At 42.7% G+C, this 22,134-nt stretch overlaps 1 protein-coding gene across 1 annotated transcript; it reads left to right on the forward strand.

Moving 5' to 3' along the window:
* Positions 1–292: 292 nt before the first annotated feature.
* Positions 293–21,665, forward strand: LOC103176294 (ADP-ribosylation factor-like protein 5B). Its single transcript, XM_042332458.1, has 6 exons — positions 293–683; positions 4,343–4,403; positions 8,813–8,960; positions 15,219–15,302; positions 17,126–17,277; positions 19,909–21,665. Exons 1-6 carry the CDS (start codon positions 638–640, stop codon positions 19,955–19,957), a joined length of 540 nt encoding a protein of 179 aa, XP_042188392.1. The 5' UTR covers positions 293–637; the 3' UTR covers positions 19,958–21,665.
* The last annotated feature ends 469 nt before the right edge of the window (positions 21,666–22,134 follow it).

Below are 22,134 nucleotides of genomic sequence, written 5' to 3' on the forward strand. Positions count from 1 at the left end.
AGGAGGCAGCGTGCGCCGTGACGTTACAACAATAAGGCGGAGGAGGCAGCGTGCGCCGTGACGTTACAACAATAAGGCGGAGGAGGCAGCGTGCGCCGTGACGTTACGACAATGAGGCGGAGGAGGCAGCGTGCGCCGTGACGTTACGACAATGAGGCGGAGGAGGCAGCGTGCGCCGTGACGTTACGACAATGAGACGGAGGAGGAGGAGGCGGCGGCGGCGTGCGCGACGACGTCACGACAGTATGGTGGCGTGCGCGTTGACGTCGGCTATGCCAGTGGCGGCTCGCGGCGCCGCTCGCGGGATAACAGATTCAAACGAGCCGCGGAGAGAAGGGCGGTCGTTAAAGCCGGACGCCGAGCCGTTCGGCTCCGTCGAATGACATGCGGCCCCGGCGCGCCGCGTCGTTGGCGGCTTTGGGTGTGTGAGTGAGTGAGTGAGAGAGAGAGGAGAGCTCGAGCTCTTCGCGGTGGACGGCGCTCACCCCCTCCCTCCCCTCCCCCCCCCCCCCCCCCCCCCCCCCGGACAGCCAGGGTTCAACCGGTAAATCGTGGAGCGGGGCCGGGGAAGAGGTGTGGAAGCCGGGAGCCGGCGCTGGCAGCTGTGGCCGAGGCGCCCGCCCGCGCCCCCCCCGACATGGGGCTTTTGTTCTCCAGGTTTCGGAGCTTCTTTTGTAACCAAGGTAGGTTCCAGCTGTCGAGGCTCCCTCCCTCCTCCCCCCCTTTCCCCCCTTCCTCCCCCCCCCTTTCCCCCTCTCCTCCCCCCTTTCCCCCTCTCCCCCCCTTTCCCCTCTCCCCCCCCCTTTCCCCCCTCCCTCCCCCCCTTTCCCCCTCCCCCCCTTTCCCCTCCCCCCCCCTTTCCCCCTCCTCCCCCTTTCCCCCCTCCCTCCCCCCCTTTCCCCTCTCCTCCCCCTTTCCCCCTCCCTCCCCCCCTTTCCCCTCTCCTCCCCCTTTCCCCCCTCCCTCCCCCCTTTCCCCCCTTCCTCCCTTCCCCCCTTCCCCCTCTCCTCCCTCCCCCCATCTGTTTGCTCTGAGGTCTGGTCTGTGGTTGCGTTATAACCAGAGCTCTCTTTCCCCCCCTCCCTCCCCCCCCCCAAGTCCCTCACCCTCTCACCTCCCCAAGTCCCTCACCCTCTCACCTCCCCAGTCCCTCACCCTCTCACCTCCCCAGTCCCTCACCCTCCCCCCCAGTCCCTCACCCTCCCCCCCAGTCCCTCACCCTCCCCCCCCCAGTCCCTCACCCTCCCCCCAGTCCCTCACCCTCCCCCCCCCAGTCCCTCACCCTCCCCCCAAGTCCCTCACCCTCTCACCTCCCCCAGTCCCTCACCCTCTCACCTCCCCCAGTCCCTCACCCTCCCCCCCCAGTCCCTCACCCTCCCCCCCCAGTCCCTCACCCTCCCCCCCCCAGTCCCTCACCCTCCCCCCCCCAGTCCCTCACCCTCCCCCCCCAGTCCCTCACCCTCCCCCCCCCCAAGTCCCTCACCCTCTCACCTCCCCGAGTCCCTCACCCTCTCACCTCCCCGAGTCCCTCACCCTCTCACCTCCCCAAGTCCCTCACCCTCTCCCCCCCCCCAGTCCCTCACCCTCTCACCTCCCCAAGTCCCTCACCCTCTCACCTCCCCAAGTCCCTCACCCTCTCACCTCCCCAAGTCCCTCACCCTCTCACCTCCCCCATGTTATTCCAGTTGAATCTCAGTGAACACGAGTGAGTTTGCTGCTGGAGGGTATGGTATGGACTCCCCCCCCCCCCCCCACCACACCCCCCCCTCCCACCTCTCCCAGGACCGAGCTGCAAATGCAAATATTAAACAGGAGCAATTTTGTCAAGGTGGGGAGAGGAGGGAAGGGATGGTGGTGGTGGTGGATGGAGAGCGAAATCTAAATTCCTTGAAATGCTGATTTTTTTTTTGGCGAAAAGCAAATAAAAGAAAAATGTCAATGGAGAATTCGGTATATAAGAAATTTGGAAAACAATGTGTGTGTGGGGGGGTGGTGTGGGTGTGTGTGTGTGTGTCTCACTTTGTTTTTGGCCAAGTTTTAGATTGCTTCTCGTTTAGTCCTGTAGCTCAGTGGTTAGAGCACTCGCTTTGCAAGTGAGAGACCTGAGTTCAATTCCAGGCAGAGGGCGAAACCTTGGGCAAGTTTCCTTACTCCACACAGAGCCTAATAATAATCCCTCCAAAACCAAAAACAATAATAAATTGGTCATTTTCAATCTACGACTGTTTGTGGGACATTGCTGTGCGCAATTGGCTGCCGCGTTCGCCCACAAATATACAGTCAATTCACTTTACAGTGTGTTCTGTGAAGCGCTTTGAGACGTCCTCCCGACGTGAAAAGCGCTATATCAAATGCAAAGATTATTATTATTATTAGGGATAGGGTTCGCTGCGACTCAGTCGTGCCTTTTTCGGTGTTTGTGTAAGGAGCGAATGAGAGGTTTCTGACTGGAGTGAGGGGGGGGGAAACAGTTTTCCTTCACCTTGTCTTCCCTGTGGGGGGGGAATTAATTGTGGAAACTGCTCCAGCACCTGTCGAGATTTGGTGACTTTTGCAACTCCTGAGCCCAAACTCTTGTCGCTGCTGTGATGGCTTTGGAACGAGCCCCAGGCTGCTGGGGCTCCTGTGAGACTCGGTTATGTGTTAACATGTTTGATGAAATGTTAGTGCTCGGGAATTGGAGAGCTTTGGTCACCCAGTCAGCATTGGCATCAAAATTATCTCTGTTAATAGAGAACATGCAACAGATGTTGGTACATACGTTATAATAATAATAATAATAATAATCCTCGCATTTGATGTAGCGCTTTTCACGTCGGGAGGACGTCCCAAAGCGCTGCACAGAACACACTGTAAAGTGAATTGACTGTATATTTGTGGGCGAACGCGGCAGCCAATTGCGCACAGCAATGTCCCACAAACAGTCGTAGATTGAAAATGACCAATTTATTATTGTTTTTGGTTTTGGAGGGATTATTATTAGGTGTGTGGAGTAAGGAAACTTGCCCAAGGTTTCGCCCTCTGCCTGGAATTGAACTCAGGTCTCTCGCTTGCAAAGCGAGTGCTCTAACCACTGAGCTACAGGACGCCACAAATTGTGTGTGTTGTAGAACTAATACAATTAGCCGCAATACAATTTATATTTCTATAGGACCTTTCATGTCGAGATGATATCTCAAAGCACTTGACGCCGCTGGGTTGAGGGTGGGAGCTAAAAGGGATCCAGGAGGGGGAAGATGAACAAAAGTGCGATTGGTTTCAAAGAAGTACATCTTCAGACGAGCCTCGAACGAGGAAGGAGTGAGGCAGGATTGACTCTGGGATGATGTTCAGAGAGCAGAATGTGGATCTGTAACTCTTGAGCTCCTGACATTATATAATTTGTCTGTTGCTGGGTAGATCTTGGAGAATCAAATAACTTGATGGCTGGGAGGGTCAGTACGAGCCTGTGCACGAACAAAACCTATCTGGTCAGAGTGAGTCCTCATTTTGCTCACGGTCAGATCATGATGGTTCCTGATACTGTACCAGTGTAGCAATAGTGACAGTTTTTGCTGCCAGTGGAGGCGTTGAGAAAATTTCATGCAAGCCTCAGCATCTTTTGGAGGGTCTCCAAATAGGTATCAGAATCATACTTTCATTGATTAAGTTTTAGAGGTGGAAAAGCACTGTGTTGACAGTCTGCATCACTTAGATGTATTGCTTATATTTTTACATTTCACTTGGGAGAGTAAGTTTAACCCAACTAAAGAAAATTCTACTGTTATCCTGGTAGCTCAGCTGGGCATACAGCCTGGGAAGTTCTGGGATTCATCTCAACCACAGTATATTTGGGGTTTTACAATTGGCAACAGATCTCTAATCAGATGGATCAGGAATGGGGCAAAATGGCCAGTTGTTCTACTTCTGATTATTAACTGTAACCAGTTACCTTTGTGTGGACCATTGTCATTTATCCATTGCCAAATTGCCTGCCAATAAATACACTGTCAAAGTTTACATGGGAATAATGGCCAATTGAATGAGAGGATATCTGTCATTCATTGAAATAAGTAATTCCAATACTCGAAAAGCAGCCTCATGGAGATCTGCCACATTAATTGGCAAAGACTTGCTTGGATGACTTATCTGCCCCGTCTCCCTTGTTCACTATCCAATCCCTCCACTGTACAGCTCTCCGAGGTGCTATCCTGTGTGTGTTTGATACCTTTTAGTTCAGCGTCAATCCACTGAGATGCTACCTGAGTGAAAAGTGCTATCTAAATGCAGGTTCTTGTAGATTGCAACTGAGTTGCATTTTCAACAATTATTATTTGTGATTGTGCAAAATATTGTTTTACAGAACATAAAGTTATAATAGTTGGCCTGGACAATGCAGGAAAGACTACCATCCTTTATCAATTGTAAGTAATATCTCTTTTGCATGTTTAACAACAAAGTAATAATAATGATGCTTGCATTTGGTATAGTGTGTCATCAAGACTTCTCAAAGTGCTTTACAGGATTTTACTATGAAGTGTAGTGACCATATTTGCAGTCCAACATTCTAGATGTTAACCTTGACCAACATTTGAGATCTTGATTAGATAATTACAGTACAGTATATAGTGTTATAAAAATCAAGATCTTGAATATATTTAGTCTCACATATTTTCCTCCTTACAAGGTAGGAGTTTTCGTTGATGAGATTCCTTAAGGTCACCTTCTCAAGTTTTCTCTGGCCTCATTGTATCTCATTCCAGTCTTTTTTAAAAAAGGGCTGGTGACTTCCATTATATTGTTCTTCACTTGATACCTTCAGTAGGCGTTCCATGTGTATTGTGCTGCATCCTAAAAGAGTAATATCTTTGATTAGTTGGGGATCTTCATGGTCCGTTATGGAAGATATCACTAGGCTTTGCCCTAATGTCTCGCTATGTACTTGAAGTTGCTTTTCCAACACTATTGGGGTATGTTGGACATCTTGGAATCTATTCTTTGTTGCTTTCCATCCCATAAAGTTGTCAGTATTATGGTACTGTTTTTGACGTTTGGCCTTCCCATTCCTTTCTCTCTCTTTGTTCAATTATTAAGGTATATTGCTTATCTTAGAGTGGTGTGTTTTTACTTTTAATATTGTGATGCTGACTTCATAAAATTATGGTCTCGGAACATCATTTCCTCTCCGTCCCCAATTTTGGATGTTACCCATTAATAAATTGTTTCTAGGTTGATTTTGAATAATAAAGTTTATTTTTAAAAAGTAAAATGATACCCATAAGAAAGTCCAATGTTAGAGGTTTGGATTTTGCTGACTTGGCTTCTATTCTTGGATATCAATTTGTGGCTAATGGATATTAATTTCACACTCCATCAGCCTCTAATCATGTAAAAAAAGATGAGAGACTGAGATACAGTTTTTTAAATTTTAACATTGTGATTGCCACCCCTTCCTCTCCCCTCCCCAGTAAAAAGGGTTGCATACTGAAAATGTTGAAATACAGGGTGCTACAAGCCTAGAGCTGTTATGTAATATTTTCTTGTCTTTTAATCGATAGCCATGGAAAGAAAGCAAAAACAAAATTCTGTATTTATTTCAGTTCAGTCAAAATGTGATTGTTAGAATGGCACTCTGCCCTCTCATCTTGGCTAAGGCTTGACAATATTCTTTCAGCGTGAGTAGGTAGTCGAGATCATGAACAATGTTGGAATTCTGAAATATCACTTTGCAGGAAGTTGCAAAACTGTTGGTGCCTAAGCTATTTGTAAGATTGGGCATAAGCTCTACATTCCATTTGTATGCAAAGTTGAATTTCTGTTTCAGCTTTAGTTGAATAGCAATCAGAATATTGAATCCTAAAGAGCTTTCACATGATCAATTTACTCCTCTACACTGTATTAAGGTATCCCCATTCCAATGTTTAATCAAGGACTTAAATGTTATTGATCAAGTTTGCTAACCAGTATTTTACAGAATTCATATTGGTTGATTTAAAATTTCCAAAAGGTTTTTGGTGTTGACTTTTCAAAAGAGCTCCATAATTCAAAATTGTTTTGTTCTCAATTTTAAATAATGATTGAGATATTAGTTGGTAACAGCAGGTTTTTAAACACCCAAAGAGAAAAGTTCCATCTTGACTCTACATTTACTGTATTTATGTGACATTCTGGAGCATCTGGAATTCGGCAACTTGTTGAAATCAGTGTTAACTTTTGAACCTGGTTTCAGCAGCTCTTTGAACTTGTGGAAAAGTATTGTAAGGCTGGATGTAAGAATTTGTCGAATTCTAGATGCTCTAAAATGTTACATAAAAAGAATAAATCTAGACCAAGTGGAATTTCTTCCCATAATATACAACTCTCAACAGTGTTGTTTCCAGAACTGGCACTTACCTCTTTGCAGTCAGTGTGAATCAGTAATTTGACCCAGCAGTAGTTTTACAAGTGCGTGTTTATGTTAGAGGTAATGCATTCAAGAGCTTTATTTCACATTGTTGATGGAAACATTTAAATGTTTGCATGCGCAGCTACTGTCAACAGTATGAAAGAAAACTGCTAGATTGTGACCTTTTTAAAACTGCCTATTACACAAGTTTAGTTCCGCATGTTTTTTGTGGGTCAGCCCGGTGTCTGACACATGCGGAAACCCATCACCATGCTTAAGAGTATCCAGACCAAGCTGAGATTTCCACGCTTCCCACTTACACATGGAAATCCCAGAGATAGATTGTTGGAACGGAATGTGCACTCTCTCCCTGGAGGGACGGATCCTGCTTACTCTTCTTGTTATTACTCTTAAACCTTAAGTAAGTGATCCATAATAATGTACCGCGTAGAAACAATGCAGTTTTTTCACAACACTTATTAATGCTACATTTGTTGAGGGCATATGGCCCAAACAAAAGTAATAACCCTTGCATTTTATACACCATCTTTCATATTGCGAGGACATCTCAAAATGCTTCACAGGATATACTGTAACGTGTGGACTGTATTTTGTAGACTAAATGCGGCAGCTAATTTGCGCACAGCAATGACTTGTATACAGCAATGAAGTGTTTGAGCAACTTTACCTGGGAGATTGTTGGCCAGGACACGAGGAGAAACGCCCTTTTCTTGTTGAATAATCCCTTGGGATCCTTACTGACCACCTGAACATGGGGTCCTCAGCATACTGCATAGGAGTGCCAGCCCAGACTATTTGAGTTCGAAGTCCTAACGGGCCTTGAACCTTCAGACTCTGAGGCATGAGTGCTAATTACAGAGCCAAACTGACACCATGGTTACAAGTTAACATTGGTTAGAATATGGACTAAAGGGATTCCATCAGTATGAGAGCCTTAAGTCAGCAGTGCATTATCTCTCATCAGTGCTTCCCATTTCCACTGTACCATTCTTTGGCATTGCAGTCCTAACTGTCCCACTCAGCCTCTCTTCACCTTTCAATAGCTTTCCTGGTTCTTTAGTCACCTTTGATGTACTCCATTTCCAACCCGTTCCTGCTTCATCGATACGCCCACAATACCAAAGTCCACCTCTCCACTACCATCTGCCGAACTGCCTGTTTGACATCAAGTGCCAAGTCGTAACTATACATTGACGTTGATGAGATTGAAATCATCATGCTCAGATCGCACCGACTACTCTTGCTTTAATTCCATTAATCTATCTCTCTCTATGCTCACTCAGGCTGCATCCAGAGCATTTTATTTGACCCTAAACTGAATTTCAAATCTGACATCCGATCCATCACCAGGATTGACTGCCTTCCTTGTCTGCTTGTACCCTATTTTATCATGATCTCTGCTGAAACCTAAACTGCATCTGTCATTCATAAGATTAGATGTCTCCAATAGTTGTTCTTGGACTTCCTAGCTTCAACTGTTATAAACTTTAATTAATTCAGAACTTTGGTCAGAGTCGAGTCTTGAGCTTTTCTCTTTGTTTCTCTCCCCCCACTTGTACATCCTGACAAAACTCAACTAAGTCGAAATGCCACAGTAGATACATTCCAAATTGTCAATCTCAGTTTCTGCAATCTCACCACGGTTTTCAGTCAGATCATGCCCTCCAATTGGAAACTGAGGTTTAAGGTCACCACACAAGTATTATCTGGAGCCATTTCCCAAAGGCAACTTTCTTTTGTCCTCCTATCTTTCTCCCTGCTTTCAAAATGCTTCTAAATACCCATTCCTGCAACCATAACAACAGATTGCATTTATATAGCACCCCTCACGCAGTGTTAGATATATGTTTTACATAAGTGGCACTACATAATACATGGTTTTATTCTCTTGTTCTAGCTAACAGGAGATAACAATATTGCAGGCATGAAGTTCAATTTTAAATGAAATGTTTCACTTTGTTTTATTGTCATTGTATCATTTCAAAGAAGATTTATGTAGGATATTGTCAGCAATGTGTTTCAAAATATCTTTTTCTCATTGAGAAAAAAAGTACTTTTTTATGAATGCATGCATTCTGAGATTATTACACTGAGATTTTCAGACAGGTTAAGATTCTGCAATATCTTAACCAGAAATTCAAGGGTCATCAGTCTTGTCACCAGAATATCATTGAAGCACGATGGTGACTTTTTAAATGAAAGCCCCTGAGTTGAATGAATAAAATTCACACCCTGGCACTCAATCCACCACTATTCTGCTAATACTCTTCAACTATTTCCTAGACCTGCTATCCCACAAATTATTTTTTGTTTTGTGAATGAATATTGCAAAGAAAAAGCAGCTTTTATACAGTGCTCTGTTCAAAAGAGTGAGGAATTAGCCAAATTATACGAGATTATGCTTTTTTTTACCCTTTTCTTTTCTAGTTTGATGAATGAAGTTGTTCACACGTCGCCTACCATTGGAAGCAATGTAGAGGAGATAGTGGTTAAAAATACACATTTCCTTATGTGGGACATTGGTGGACAGGATTCCCTACGTTCATCATGGAATACTTATTACACCAATACTGAGGTACGTGAACTACTCAAAATAAGTATCAAGTTCATTATTTTAAATTGGCTTTTGCGATTTGGAATTTAGGAGTATACATGTCTCGGACCATCAATGGAATCTAAATAAGAATCACTACACTTGTAGGCTTAGTATTTCAAGAATATATGAATTACCTTAGAGTTACTAATATTTAGCGCTTGATAAAGTGGGAATGAATGATATTCCATATTTTCAGGAGATGGATATCAACACGAGAGCCAGTGTGTTGCTTTATGGTTGGCTAAGTAAAACTTTTAAAAGTGATACAAATATAGAAGGCTTTAAATAAACCCAACTGTTCCTTGTTTCACTGTGTTCTGTCCAGTAGACTATTGTGTGTACTACTGGTGTTCTGGAAATGAAACCAATAATCATTTTAACTCAAAACTGAAAATGTAGGTATCTTGGAATGCCCAGAATCCCCGTTGGTTGATTATCTTCCATATTTTCTAAGGAAACAGAGTAGACATGGTCTTGGCACAAATTATAATTTCACAATTTTTCACAATTTTTTACTATGTCCCATATCAAATAAGTCAAACTAATGATTTTAATTGAATTAAAATTTGCTAGGTGTCAGTCTGGCACAGTTAATGGTACTCTCACTTCTGAGTCAGAGGGTGGTGGGTTCAAGACCCACGTCGGGATTTTGAGCTCAAAGTCGAGGCTGATGCTCCATTGTAATGAAATACTTGGCAGACCTGCATTGTCAAGTGATGCCATCTTTCAGATTAGGCAGTTAACTGAGGCCCAATCTCCCTGTTCAGGTGAACGTCCCATGGCACTAATCAAAAAGCGAAGGGAGTTTCTCACATTCTCTGGCTCAACAATCCCTTAGGTACAATTGGTCATTCACTTCATGGCTGTTTGTGTGTGCTGTATGCCAATTGATTGCTAGGTTTGCCTATGATTGCACATGGTGCATATCCGCAGACATGGAGTTAACTTCCACATGTATGCGGATGACACCCAACTCTACCTTTCCTCCTCTACTCTCAACTCCACGCCCACCGATGTCCTGACAGCTGCCTGTCCGACATCGAGTCCTGGACGAGAGACCACTTTCTTCAGCTCAACGTGCGAAAAACCGAGGCCCTCCTGATTGGTTCGCGTCAGCGCCTCCGCACCTCAGGCGCCGACACCATCAGCATCCAAGGCTGCACTCTCCACCTCTCAAAGCCAGTCAGGAACCTCGGGGTTCTGTTCGACCCTGAGCTGTCCTTTCTCCCTCACATCCGCACCACGACTGGCACCGCCTTCCATCACCTCCGGAACATCGCCAGACTACGGCATTACCTCACCCCTCACGCTGCTGAAACCCTGGTCCACGCCTTTGTCACCTCAAGGCTGGACTATGGGAACTCTCTCCTCGCCGGCCTTCCCGCCACCTCCCTCCACACGCTGCAGGTCATTCAGAACTCTGCAGCTCATGTACTGTCCCGCACCAGGCTTCGGGACCACATCACTCCCACCCTCGCTCGCCTCCACTGGCTCCCCATCCCCCAGAGGATTGATTTCAAGATCCTCATCCTCACCTACAAGGCCATTCATGGCCTCGCTCCCTCCTACCTCTCCAACCTACTATCCCCCTACCTACCTGCCCGTACCCTCCGTTCCTCTGGCTCCGGTCTGCTCCACGTCCCCCGCCCCAACTGCCCTACCATCGGTGGTCGGGCCTTCAGCCTCTCAGCCCCGAGGCTCTGGAACTCTATCCCCCAGTGCCTTCGCCGCCTCCTCCCTTTCCTCCTTCAAGGCCGGTCTCAAAACCTTTCTCTTTGACCGAGCCTTCAGCTCCCCTCTTGACTCTCTTCCCCCTTCTCGCTCCCTCCCTCCCCTCACCCTGACCATTTCCCCCCTCCTCGCTCCCTCCCTTCCCTCCCCTCACCCTGACCATTTCCCCCTCCTCTCTCCCTCCCTTCCCTCCCCTCACCCTGACCATTTCCCCCCTGCTCGGGTCATGACCCAACTGTGCAGCGCCTTGGGACGTCCTCCTGACGTGAAAGGCGCTTTATAAATGGAATCTTGTTGTTGTTGTTGTTGGTGTGGGAAACATTTCAATGTGATTGGATGCTATATCAAGAATGCACGAATTATTTATTTCTTGTACACTTAAAATGAAATCAATTAAAATTCACATTTGCTTGAGGGTGACCATATAAATGCAAGTTGTTGTTGTTGCTTCATGTTGCCCTCCCTATCTTCCCCACAATTGGTAGGTGGTCTTTCAGGCATTCTGTCCCACTCTGGAATCCATCCAGGAGTCCCTCCAATTTGCTCCCTCTTTCTTTCCCTCTTTAAAGGCACATTTCAAAACGTAGCTCTTTGGCTATGCTTTCAGTTTCCTTTCTCCCCCCACCCCATCCCTCTTGGCTCCTACTATCACGGAGCTTGATATTTTATGCCCAATGCTTCAGTGATTAGAGTTGGGGCTTTTCGAGTCGGGAGGACAAAACCATTATCCTCTTTGTATTAACAAATTTGAAATCCGCACTTCTTGAAATAAATTCAAAATATTTAAGGGACACCCTAAAGCCTTAAATTAAGTTGGAGTCGTAATACATAAAATGCTAGTGCTTATGGTTTGAGCAGGGGCACAAGCTGACCCACTTGTTGTTACAAATGCCTCCAAGGTGCAACTCCCTGCCTGCTCAAACACCTAGTGTTTTATCCCCTCGTGCGTGTACTCTCACACTCATGCAGTACACATGATTACAGGCAATGAGTTCATGTAAATCAGGTTCCCTTTATACAACAAGAACATCCTTTAACTGAGACAGTGGTCAGACAGTTCCTGCTACCTGTGGGGTGTAAATGACCGAAACAATACCATACAAACATGAAGGCAACATTCTAACAGACATTAAATCTCCATTCGAATGAGTATTCAATCGAGTTCGCAGGTTGTCAGGTCATGATGTCACCACCGCCACACTACCCCCATTCAGCATCATCAAGCAATTTGAATCATCCTATATAATTGTAAATTGAAATGTATATATTAAAGTAATGTGATTCATGATCTCTTGTGAAAATAGTCAGGTTCGAGATTTACACTCTATATTGATCCCAGTAAGTAAATCTGGGTTACAATGAAGCGCGTTAATGCAGTTTCACTCTATTATAGCAAGGTGCACATTATGTAATCTGAAAAAAATCATTGTATCTGCAATATTTATTGCAAGGTTTGATATCCATGTAATAAAGTTGTACCCAAGCTCGCTATTCAACTTTATTCCAGATAACTCCTGTAGGTTTTAAAAGTTAATTTCTAAAAAGAAGAATAAGCCATAGGGGTCCGAGAAAATGGCTTCCTCCTGTACCGTCAGTTTCTATGGTACTAACTAACATCTTGTTTCAACTATTGGTTCAAACATATGGGATGGAAAACTTTTGCCGTCAAAGTTGAAAAACTGAACTTCTTGAGTGACTTGGCAAATTATGCCCAAGTCTAAATTGTTGGTGTTTCTTTGAGGGGTTGTTATGACCTGTGAACATAACTGTTTCCAGTTTATCACCTCTGAAGGTACAGCCAACTAAAAATCTCTCATCTGAAACCATTGACGTCAAAACGTTGTGGGGTTCAAGCCGCACATATTCTTGATCAGCTGTGTGTCTGACAATGGTATACGGGGTTCTACAGAGTAATGAAAATACAATACAAAAGATACTGAGAAATCACTGAAGGCAGATGAGGTGGACAAACAGTACGATACTTTTAACACTGAGATAACAAAGTACTAATTTTATTGCAAATGCTCTCTGTATTGCTGTCCACCAGTCTCCTCTGAAGTTTTATAGGGTTAAACAAAATGACCTAAGAAGAATGATGATCCTGAAAAGAGGGAGAACAATTTATAAATTTCCTTATGATACTAAATTGAGGGATAGGACAGATGGGCATCTTTTACCTAGAGCAGATAGGTGCTGCTTAATGTTTTACAGAGAAAGTAATGATTCATTGATGTTCAGGATGCCTTAAACGTTACAGGCTTACAAGCTACTGGATTCGATAAAGATGTTCTTCTCAACACAACTTGCACTTATATAGCGCACTCCATGCAGAGTAGCGTCTCAGAGCTTGTGCTTCACTCCACAATATCACAGCTGTCAATCCTCTACAAAGTTGTTACTGGAACTGCCAGGGCAAGAGTAGAAATAAGAAGAAAAACATAAAAGAGAAATTGCTGAAATTCCTCAGCAGATCACTTAGCAATTGAAAGAAAAATCGGTTAATGTTCCAATCTCACTTCAGCACTACTTGCAGTAATTACTGCTGTTTAAGACAGAATGCAACTGAATCTCCTCTGGTGCCTTTAGTATATCAATGAACTTTTCTTTCAATTCCTCAGACAGATCTAACCAACTGCTGTCATCCTTTTACTTTTCTGGCTCCACTTTTAATCCTTCTCCATCAATCAATGTTTTTGGCTCTGCTATCTCTCATCTCTTCCATTGTTAAAGTGGCATACAAGAAGCTTGGTTTCTTTTTCTCTTAATTCTCTTCAATTTCTTTCTTAGGATTATGATAAACCAGAGCAAACGAAAGGTAGACAGAGTAGAAAAGGCTGAAGAACTGGCAAATAACAGGGGCAAGTTCAGCGACAAATGTCTTAAGAAGATTTTGAGACCAGAAGAAGAGATACCATTAACAGGCCATATTTTACTGAACTAATAAGAATTGTAAATGCCCTTTTATTAGGATATTTAATATAATTTTGTGATGTGATTTTTGTTACGTGAGGACAAGCATATTTGCTTTGAGTATATTCCAGTGGCTAGAATATACTGTGCAAAGTGGAAATATGGAAGAATAAAGAGCTGAATACAATAGAATTACACTTGAGCCTTTTTGCCATTGCTGTGACTCACTGAATCTCCATGTCTCGGGATGCAGTAAAGGGAATTTATTGACTTCTCTTTAACTGATGCCCAATTGCAATCTCCAGCTCTGATTTTCTTTGTATCACAAATAACTAAAATGTTAATGGTAGATTTTTTTATTAAAAGAATATTAAATTTAAGATTCTCAAAGCTTGTGGATAGTATTTTTGCCACAAAAAACACGATGGGCAAAAAACATTTCAGCCAAATTGTATATTTGAATATGAGTGAATGAATTAAAGGGTGTGTCTTCATTCGTGTGAGATAGTTCCACCAGTAAAGTGTCTTGGGTGGGCCAGTAGTTGTGGACTTAGTTTTTTGAATTATACAAGTTGCCAATATAATAATAATAATAATCCTGGCATTTGATATAGCGCTTTTCACGTCAGGAGGACGTCCCAAAGCACTTCACAGAATACACTGTAAAGTGAATTAACTGTATATTTGTGGGCGAACGCGGCAGCCAATTGCGCACAGCAATGTCCCACAAACAGTCGTAGATTGAAAATGACCAATTTATTATTGTTTTTGGTTTTGGAGGGATTATTATTAGGCTCTGTGTGGAGTAAGGAAACTTGCCCAAGGTTTCGCCCTGTGCCTGGAAGTGAACTCAGGTCTCTCGCTTGCAAAGCGAGTGCTCTAACCACTGAGCTACAGGACTCCTATGGATGGTGGCGGCATTGTAACTTCATATAGCAGTGTTAATGCTCCCAAAATATTATGGCTTAACAAATCGTATTTAGCACTCTTCTGAACATAATAATGGATGTAATAATTTGTACATTTTATATGGCGTGTTTCACATCGGGAGAACATAGTACTTCACAGGTTATACTGTAAAAAGTGCAGTGACTGTATTTTGTTGGCAGACACAGCGGTCAATTTGCCACATTGGTGTCCCACAAACAGCCATGAAGTGAATGATCAATTTTATCTGGGAGATTGTTGGCTCGAGAACGGGAGAAATGTGCTGTAAAATTTGATTCAGTAATGAAAATACAGTGCAGATGTTCTTAATTAAATTTGAAATGTGTTCTTTTCCTATGTGTTCAAAGTTTTTGTAATGAATTCTTAGACGCATTATATGGAAACACTTAACTTTTCCGTATTTTTTCTTGTGGTCTCTTTAAGTGAAGTTGGTATTTCAGTGCTTAGGGTTTTTCTTGCCTCTGGATTTCTATCAACCAAGACACTACTATTTGTTTCTTAACATTAGTCCAGCCTGCATAACTGCATATCCTCTGCATAACTTTATTCTCATGTTATAGAATGTATCGTACATTCATTCATTTATTGATCTCTGTGAAAATTAGATTTCAATAAAAATGGTTCTTGTAACATTCTCTTTTTCCTCAGTTTATAATCCTGGTGGTGGATAGCACTGACAGAGAGAGATTGTCAGTCACCAAAGAGGAACTCTACAGAATGCTGGCTCATGAGGTAAACACGTGACTGAGTTATACTCCAAAAAGTTAAGCCACAAATGTCATAAAGGGTAGAGCTGGTGTCGCTGCATGTGTGCAGCTGGTCGGTTTGCATCCTGTGCACTTTTATTGTTTTAAGAAAAACAACTTCTGGGTTATCAAATCAGCATCACTTTCTGTCTGCATAAAATGCTTCAAAACAGGAAGTGACATTGGTGACAACCTGGCGGCCCGGATGTTAGCTGTACTTAGCATGCAGGAAGCTAAATTGGATGATTTTTGGATCATCTCTGACCGTATCATTTCCTGTGTGTTGCTGATGTGCTTTGTGAACAAACTGGCATTGATTGTCACTTAAGTAACAGGAGTATTTGGAAAAGGCAAGTAAATGGGACTGAACAGACTGCTGAATAGACAACACAGATACAATGGGTCAAATGGCCACCTTCTGTGCTGTAAATTTCTATGGTTCCAATGACCTGGAAATCATCTAGTTTAGCATGAGAGCAGGCCAGCTTTGCACATAATGATGTGGATCGCCACCACATTATAACCAAATCAACACTTGTAGAGAAGTATTATAATTGGGCTGCATTGTACTTTAATTTTTAAAAAATGAATAGTACAGAAATAGATCATTTTACCAAGTCAGCCTGCTTGTTAGATCATGGCAGATTCTTTAATAATAATAATCCTTGAATTTGACTTAGCACTTTTCACGCCTTCTAGACGTCTCAAAGCGCTTCACGGAATGGACTGTAAAGTGAATTGACTGTATATTTGTGGGCGAAATGTGGCAGCCAATTGCCCACAGCAGTGTTGCACAAACAGTCGTGGATTGAAATGACCAATTTATTATTTTTTTTTGAGGGATTATTATCAGGCAGGTGGAGTAAGGAAACTTGCCCAAGGTTTCACCCTACCAGGAATCAAACCCAGGTCTCTTGCTTGCAAAGCGAGTACTCTAACCACTGAGCTAATCCCTATCTATTCCAGCACCTTGGGACATCCTCCCGACGTGAAAGGCGCTATACCAATGTAATTTTGTTGTTCATCCCTCTCTCATTTTCTTTAATTTGTTGGGGAAACGTTTTCTGATGTTGACATTCCTCATAGTACATAATCAGCAAATACACTTTCCTTAAAAATATTTGCTCCTTCTGGAGCAGAGGAGAAGACTTACTCTGTAATTTTTGTTCTTTCTATTGTCTGCTATAAATTTACTACTGTTTCCTGCTCTACTTTCTGGTTATTATTGCTTGTCTGTTGAGTAAGCTTGGTATTGATACCTTTACACACTGTCTTGTTTTGCAATAAAGTGCTTTCAGCTGAGTTTTTAAGTTCTTTATCTTTTTGAAGATTTCTTTTTATGTAATGACGTCTTACAGTATCTTTGTTTTCCTTTAAGGTTTAGGTTTAAAACTTCCCATCTGTTAGAATTTGAAAGTTGCATTTTTAATGCTAAACCACTTTGAACTTTCAGTGATCTTTGAACACTAGATGAGTTTACTCAATGTACATTCGTTAGCATTATTAGCTAATGTTCTACTGAAACAATCTTTCTCCGCGCACCAGTTCCTTCTCTACTTTCCTATCTTGCAAAGGATGAAGAGTTGATCAATGCACTATATAAAATCAACTTAGTGGCTTCAGGGAACCTTCTCTTTGCAGCGCAAACGTTGTGCAATCAGATTGGGATGATTTACGAACAATACAAAGTTGTAGCAATAAAATAATCAAGGTTGTCTGTGAAATCCGTACCTTATGATATGTGGAGAAAAAGATGCTCCAGGTAGATAACCGTCCTTGAACAGTAATTAAATATTCTTTCTGTTCCAGGACCTAAGGAATGCAGCTGTGCTGATATTTGCCAACAAACAGGACAAGAAGCGTTGCATGTCAGCAGCTGAAATCTCCAAATACCTCACTCTAAGTTCTATTAAAGATCATCAATGGCACATTCAAGCTTGCTGTGCACTCACAGGAGAAGGGTGAGTATCTGTGAATGTTGTACATTTGGATGCACTTAAGCCTGGTGATGGGTTTCAGTATGTGTCAGACAAAAAAAACTGAACAGTTTGTACAGTGAAGATTCCACTCATTTAGGATTGAGCCCAGTTATAAGGCGGTAGTTACAGTCCATAAAATTCTAAACCAGCACTATGATGGGATGTGATCGCCAGTTAGAGATTTTTCATCATCCGGTGGAGCAGGAAGTTACATGAGCAGTGAGCTGATAGCAATAATAATAATTTGGTCACTCAATCCACGACATGTTTGTGGGACACTGCTGTGCATAATTAGCTGCTGCGTTTCGCCCACAAATATACAATCAATTCACTTTACAGTCAATTCTGTGAAGCGCTTTGAGATGTCTAGAAGACGTGAAAAGTGCTATATTAAATGCAAGGATTATTATATAACCTGGAAGTCGTTTTGACCTCTTGAACGTTTCAAAATACTCATGGAGCCAGAGCAGGGGGAACACTAGCGTAGGCCCGTAGGGCTGAATGATCAGTTTCCAGACTGCACTATGGAAAAGGCCTGGAGACTCGCCAACCACTCACCAGTGTCCTGACTCACCACTTCCTGCCTCTTCGGGCACGCCACCGTACAGAGACATAGAGAGAGAGAGAGACATACTCACAGACAACGCACACATATAGAGGAAAGAGAGACACAGACAATCAAAATAGCAGGGCCTTAGGGTGAGTGACCATCTCCCACTCGCGCCGTAAAACACATGCGTGTCTGGAGCCACTCCACACCAGTAGCTCCGACGAGCAAACATTCAGCAGCAGCGCAGAGGACGGAGGGGCAGAGTGGCTTTTGTAGCAGATTCCGCAGAAAAACTGCGGCTGCACTTTTCTATTGGCCCAGCTCATCACCATGCATCTCACCTACACATGGAAATTCCAGACATGTTTGTTGGAATGGATTGTGCATACTCTCCCTGGAAGGATGCATCCTGCTTCCTTAATTCCAGAGTGTATTAGGCACAGGTTGGCAAGAGCGCAAGCTTTGAGACCTCAGAATGTTGGGGTACTACTCACTTTAACTAAGACTGCCTAGCATGGCATTGAGAGCACTGCAGGCAAGCTTTCCTGCTGCCTTTCCAGCTACAACTGGTCTGCCTTTCCACGTCAATGAGCCAGCATGGCTGTACTGCCATCATCAGTGCCATACTGGAGTACTGCACATAGAGGGTGGACTCAATTCCGACATTCCTTTGGCAAAAGGAGCCAGAGACTCCCCCACCCCCCGAGCATAGTCACCAGTTGGTCATTTGACATCTGACAAGCGTGAATTCGAGCCCTCGCTAAGTGGATGATAGGTACCTGATCGTAGCTTCCTGGTGGACAACTTAGCTCAGCATGAAATGCATGAGAGCATTGCCACCGTCTTCCTGTCTCAGCTGAGACACTTGTTGGCTCCCATTGACCGATGGATTTACCAGTTGGAAGTGCAGAGCTGAAGCAGCGTCTGTTTGCCTCTTTGCAAGTCAATCAAGGTGGAATCCAGGCGCTGGATGTACAAATGCGTCTTCAGGAACTGAGACTCTAGATAATGTCTTCCAGTAGCTGTCGCTCCAAGCTTCAGAGTTTCCTCATCAGCTATCTGGCGGACATCTGCCTTCAGCGAAGTCTTTTACAGGACAGCTTGTGATGTGCTAGCCACTAGTGCCCTGCCATTGAGGTCTAAGCCCAATGCCACATACAGGCTTGCTCTACACTAGCTGCTTCATCCTGGGCCTCATGTGAGGGGCTTTGGCAAATAGATGTGCTAGGTGAGTATAAGCCAGAGCTCTCCCCTCCGGCCTTCTGGCTCCTCATTCCCCAGAGATCGAGTTCAAGATTCTCATCCTCACTTTAAACGCTCTCTTTGGTCTTGCCCATCCTACTTTCGTAACCTTCTAAAACCTTGCCAACCCATATATCCTCTCCGCTAGGCAGCTGGTTGGGTCTTCAGCCTTTCCTCACCCTCTCTCTGGAACTCAATCCTGGAGTCCCTTTGCCTTTCCCCTTTCCTTGTGTCCTTCAAGGTCCATCTCAAGACTTTCCTCTTTGACTGTATGTACCTTTGGTCATTTTTCCTCCCCCCATACCACTCTCTGCCCATGGCCTCCACCTGTCTTGAATCCAACTCCCAGCTCGGATGCAGACCTTCGTCTTGGGAAGTTCTTCCAACGTGAAATGCGCTGTAGAAATGCAAACTTGTTTGCGGCTGTCTATTGTGGGAGTGCTTGTTGCTGGCACTGAGTGCTTAGAAAAAAATTATGTTCCATGTCCGAACACTGACATTCCTCAACCTTGAACATGTACTTAGTAGGTCTGTGCTGTTTCTGGCTGTTGGCAACCTTTTTGTTTGCCTACCCTGCAGGGATGTCTGGCTTGTGCTCAGCATCTCCCCACAATTTCTGCATTTAAAAAATGTATCCTTGATATAGGTTTAACGGGTTTGGCACTTTGCCTTTGACCTAATTGAGAACATTTCTGCTCTATATAAATTTAATATGCTCATTTTTTTAAAAAAAACTAGATTTGCTATTACTATATTTCTCTTTCTCGTGCACAGAGGAGATTATTATGTAAAAGCAAGTACATTTTAACTTTTCCCTGCAGATTGTGCCAAGGTCTGGAATGGATGACATCTAGAGTTGGAGTAAGATAAAAGCTTTCACTCTGAAAATATAAAGCCACCTGTGATTGAATTTTACTTGTACAGTTGCAAATGTCCAGCAAAAATGTAATTATGTTAACATGAATTAAAAGCAACACTTGTTTTATATAACACCAATTAAATTAATGTTGTCAGTCAGGTTTATACACCATAGATTCAGTATTTGGTATTCATTCCACCCAATGTTACCAAGGACCTGCTTACTTAACGCGTCTTAATTGTCCTCTTCTTTGTGTACACTTGAATAACAGTTCTGCATTTTGGGTCATATTTCATTATTGCATATTAATAAGTTTAAGCTATAAGTATTGGGACTGTATTTGGCAGTATTTTGGTGTAAATGTGCTTGTACCACTAAAGACTTCAGAGAAAGGATGTGAAACAAGTATTCTCGTGACTACTCCCAAGTTACACAACTCGGCAGGTAACAAACCAAATGTATACTTCATTTTTCAGGCCCTGACCTCTGTAACGTGTTATGATATATGTGAGGGACATTTTTGGTGTGTCACTTACTTTTGCAATCTTAATAAATGGTTTGTGGCTAGCCGAGCCTTAACCACTTGTTTTCTGAAACAGCTTTAATGTAAAGAAATTACCAACATTGGTATGATGTTTTAGAATTCACACCACCAGCAGCAGATCAGTATAGTTTAAAAAGAATTGTCCCTTTTTAGGATTAAATGGGCTAGGGACAAAATATTATTTCCATTGAACCAATTATGTACTCAAAAGTATTATCAGTTCTGTCAACTGTTAGCGAGCAGTATTGATCATCTATGCACATAAATCTATATGTGCCTGAGAAACTGACATTGCCCCTTTTTCAGCCAGGAAACGTTTAACTGCAGGGAAAGAAAACAGAGGATTTCTCTTATTTTGCAAACTGAGGTAATGAAAGCTTCATTAATATCTTTACATAACTGCTCAGCTTTGCAACAAAATACAGCATTAATTCTTCATGGCTAATTTCTAACAATTTGCAATATCAGTTGGTCTGAACAATTGGTAATTTCCACATTGATGACAGACTGTTTCAATTACAGTTATCATACTCCATTGGACTTGAAATGATTGGGGCTGAATATATTGTATGTGGATGTCAAGATCATGACATTTCTGTTTGAAGAGCATTATGGAAATTTTTGTTTTGCACTTTGGTATGCTTTAAAATAGAAGACTGGGTCTTGATTAACATGTTCTGCACTTCAGTTTGCATTTGTTGTAAAAAGTTCAACAGTGTTACCACCATTCTGTACAGTGTAGTATAAATTACCACCAAGATATTTCATCAAAGCTTCTCCTGACATAGGATTCAGGGTCATTGGATGTGACACAAAGCTCGTATTCTTTAGCAAGAGTGTGTGTGATCTTTTAGCTATGTTAAGCAAGTTTCTTGAATGTTTGGAATGAGAGTTTTAAAACTTTTGTATATTTTTATCTGTCAGACTTCTGTTAGATTTTTTTCCTATAAATTATTTTTAAACCATGTATGTTTACAATTTTGTTAGGAGGAACATTTTGCCTTATTAAAAGTATTCATTAAAAGAAATGTTGGATGTTGCTCTAGCTGAGCACATTCAGTTTACCTCCTATTAAACCGTGGTGCATTAACATTTGTATTTTATTTGCAAGTCAAGTTTTTGTGAGCCACTGTTATGTAATGTTTGGTTCAAACAAATAAAACATTCTAAACAAATTCTCATTTTTTTTTTATTCCGGAGCATGTTTTGATGTTCTAGAGGGTATTTATGGACAGCAGTGTCCGACAAACAGTAATGGAGTGAATGATCCTTTTGAACTGGGGTATTGTTTGACACTTAGAAAAACTCTTCTCTTTTCACAGTGCTATGGGATTTCCATCAAAGGACAATACATAGTCAGTGCACTTCTGATATCATAGTGCTCCCCTGCCTTGCTTTGGATTACCCGACAATGCCCAATTTGGTACTTAAGCTCACAAATTTCTAACACAGGAACAAAAATGCTACCAACTGAGTCAACTGACACCTACATTCATTCTACACTATTTTCCAGTAATATTGATTATGTATGTATGTATGTATTCTGTGCTATTACTCCATAAGATATTCCAACACCTTAGGACATCCTCTCGACATGAAAGGCGCTATACAAATGTGATTTGTTGTTGTATATAGCCTCTTGGA

Source organism: Callorhinchus milii, unplaced genomic scaffold (assembly GCF_018977255.1).
Source record: "Callorhinchus milii isolate IMCB2004 unplaced genomic scaffold, IMCB_Cmil_1.0 Scaffold2, whole genome shotgun sequence".
Taxonomy (NCBI): domain Eukaryota; kingdom Metazoa; phylum Chordata; class Chondrichthyes; order Chimaeriformes; family Callorhinchidae; genus Callorhinchus; species Callorhinchus milii.

What these genes read in the sequence shown, in the direction of transcription:
- LOC103176294 (XM_042332458.1), top strand. Translation starts at nt 638, where the DNA reads ATGGGGCTTTTGTTCTCCAGGTTTCGGAGCTTCTTTTGTAACCAAG. An exon ending in GAGCTTCTTTTGTAACCAAG is followed by an intron (nt 684 to 4,342) that starts GTAGGTTCCAGC and finishes ATTGTTTTACAG; the next exon opens with AACATAAAGTTATAATAGTT. An exon ending in ACTACCATCCTTTATCAATT is followed by an intron (nt 4,404 to 8,812) that starts GTAAGTAATATC and finishes TTTCTTTTCTAG; the next exon opens with TTTGATGAATGAAGTTGTTC.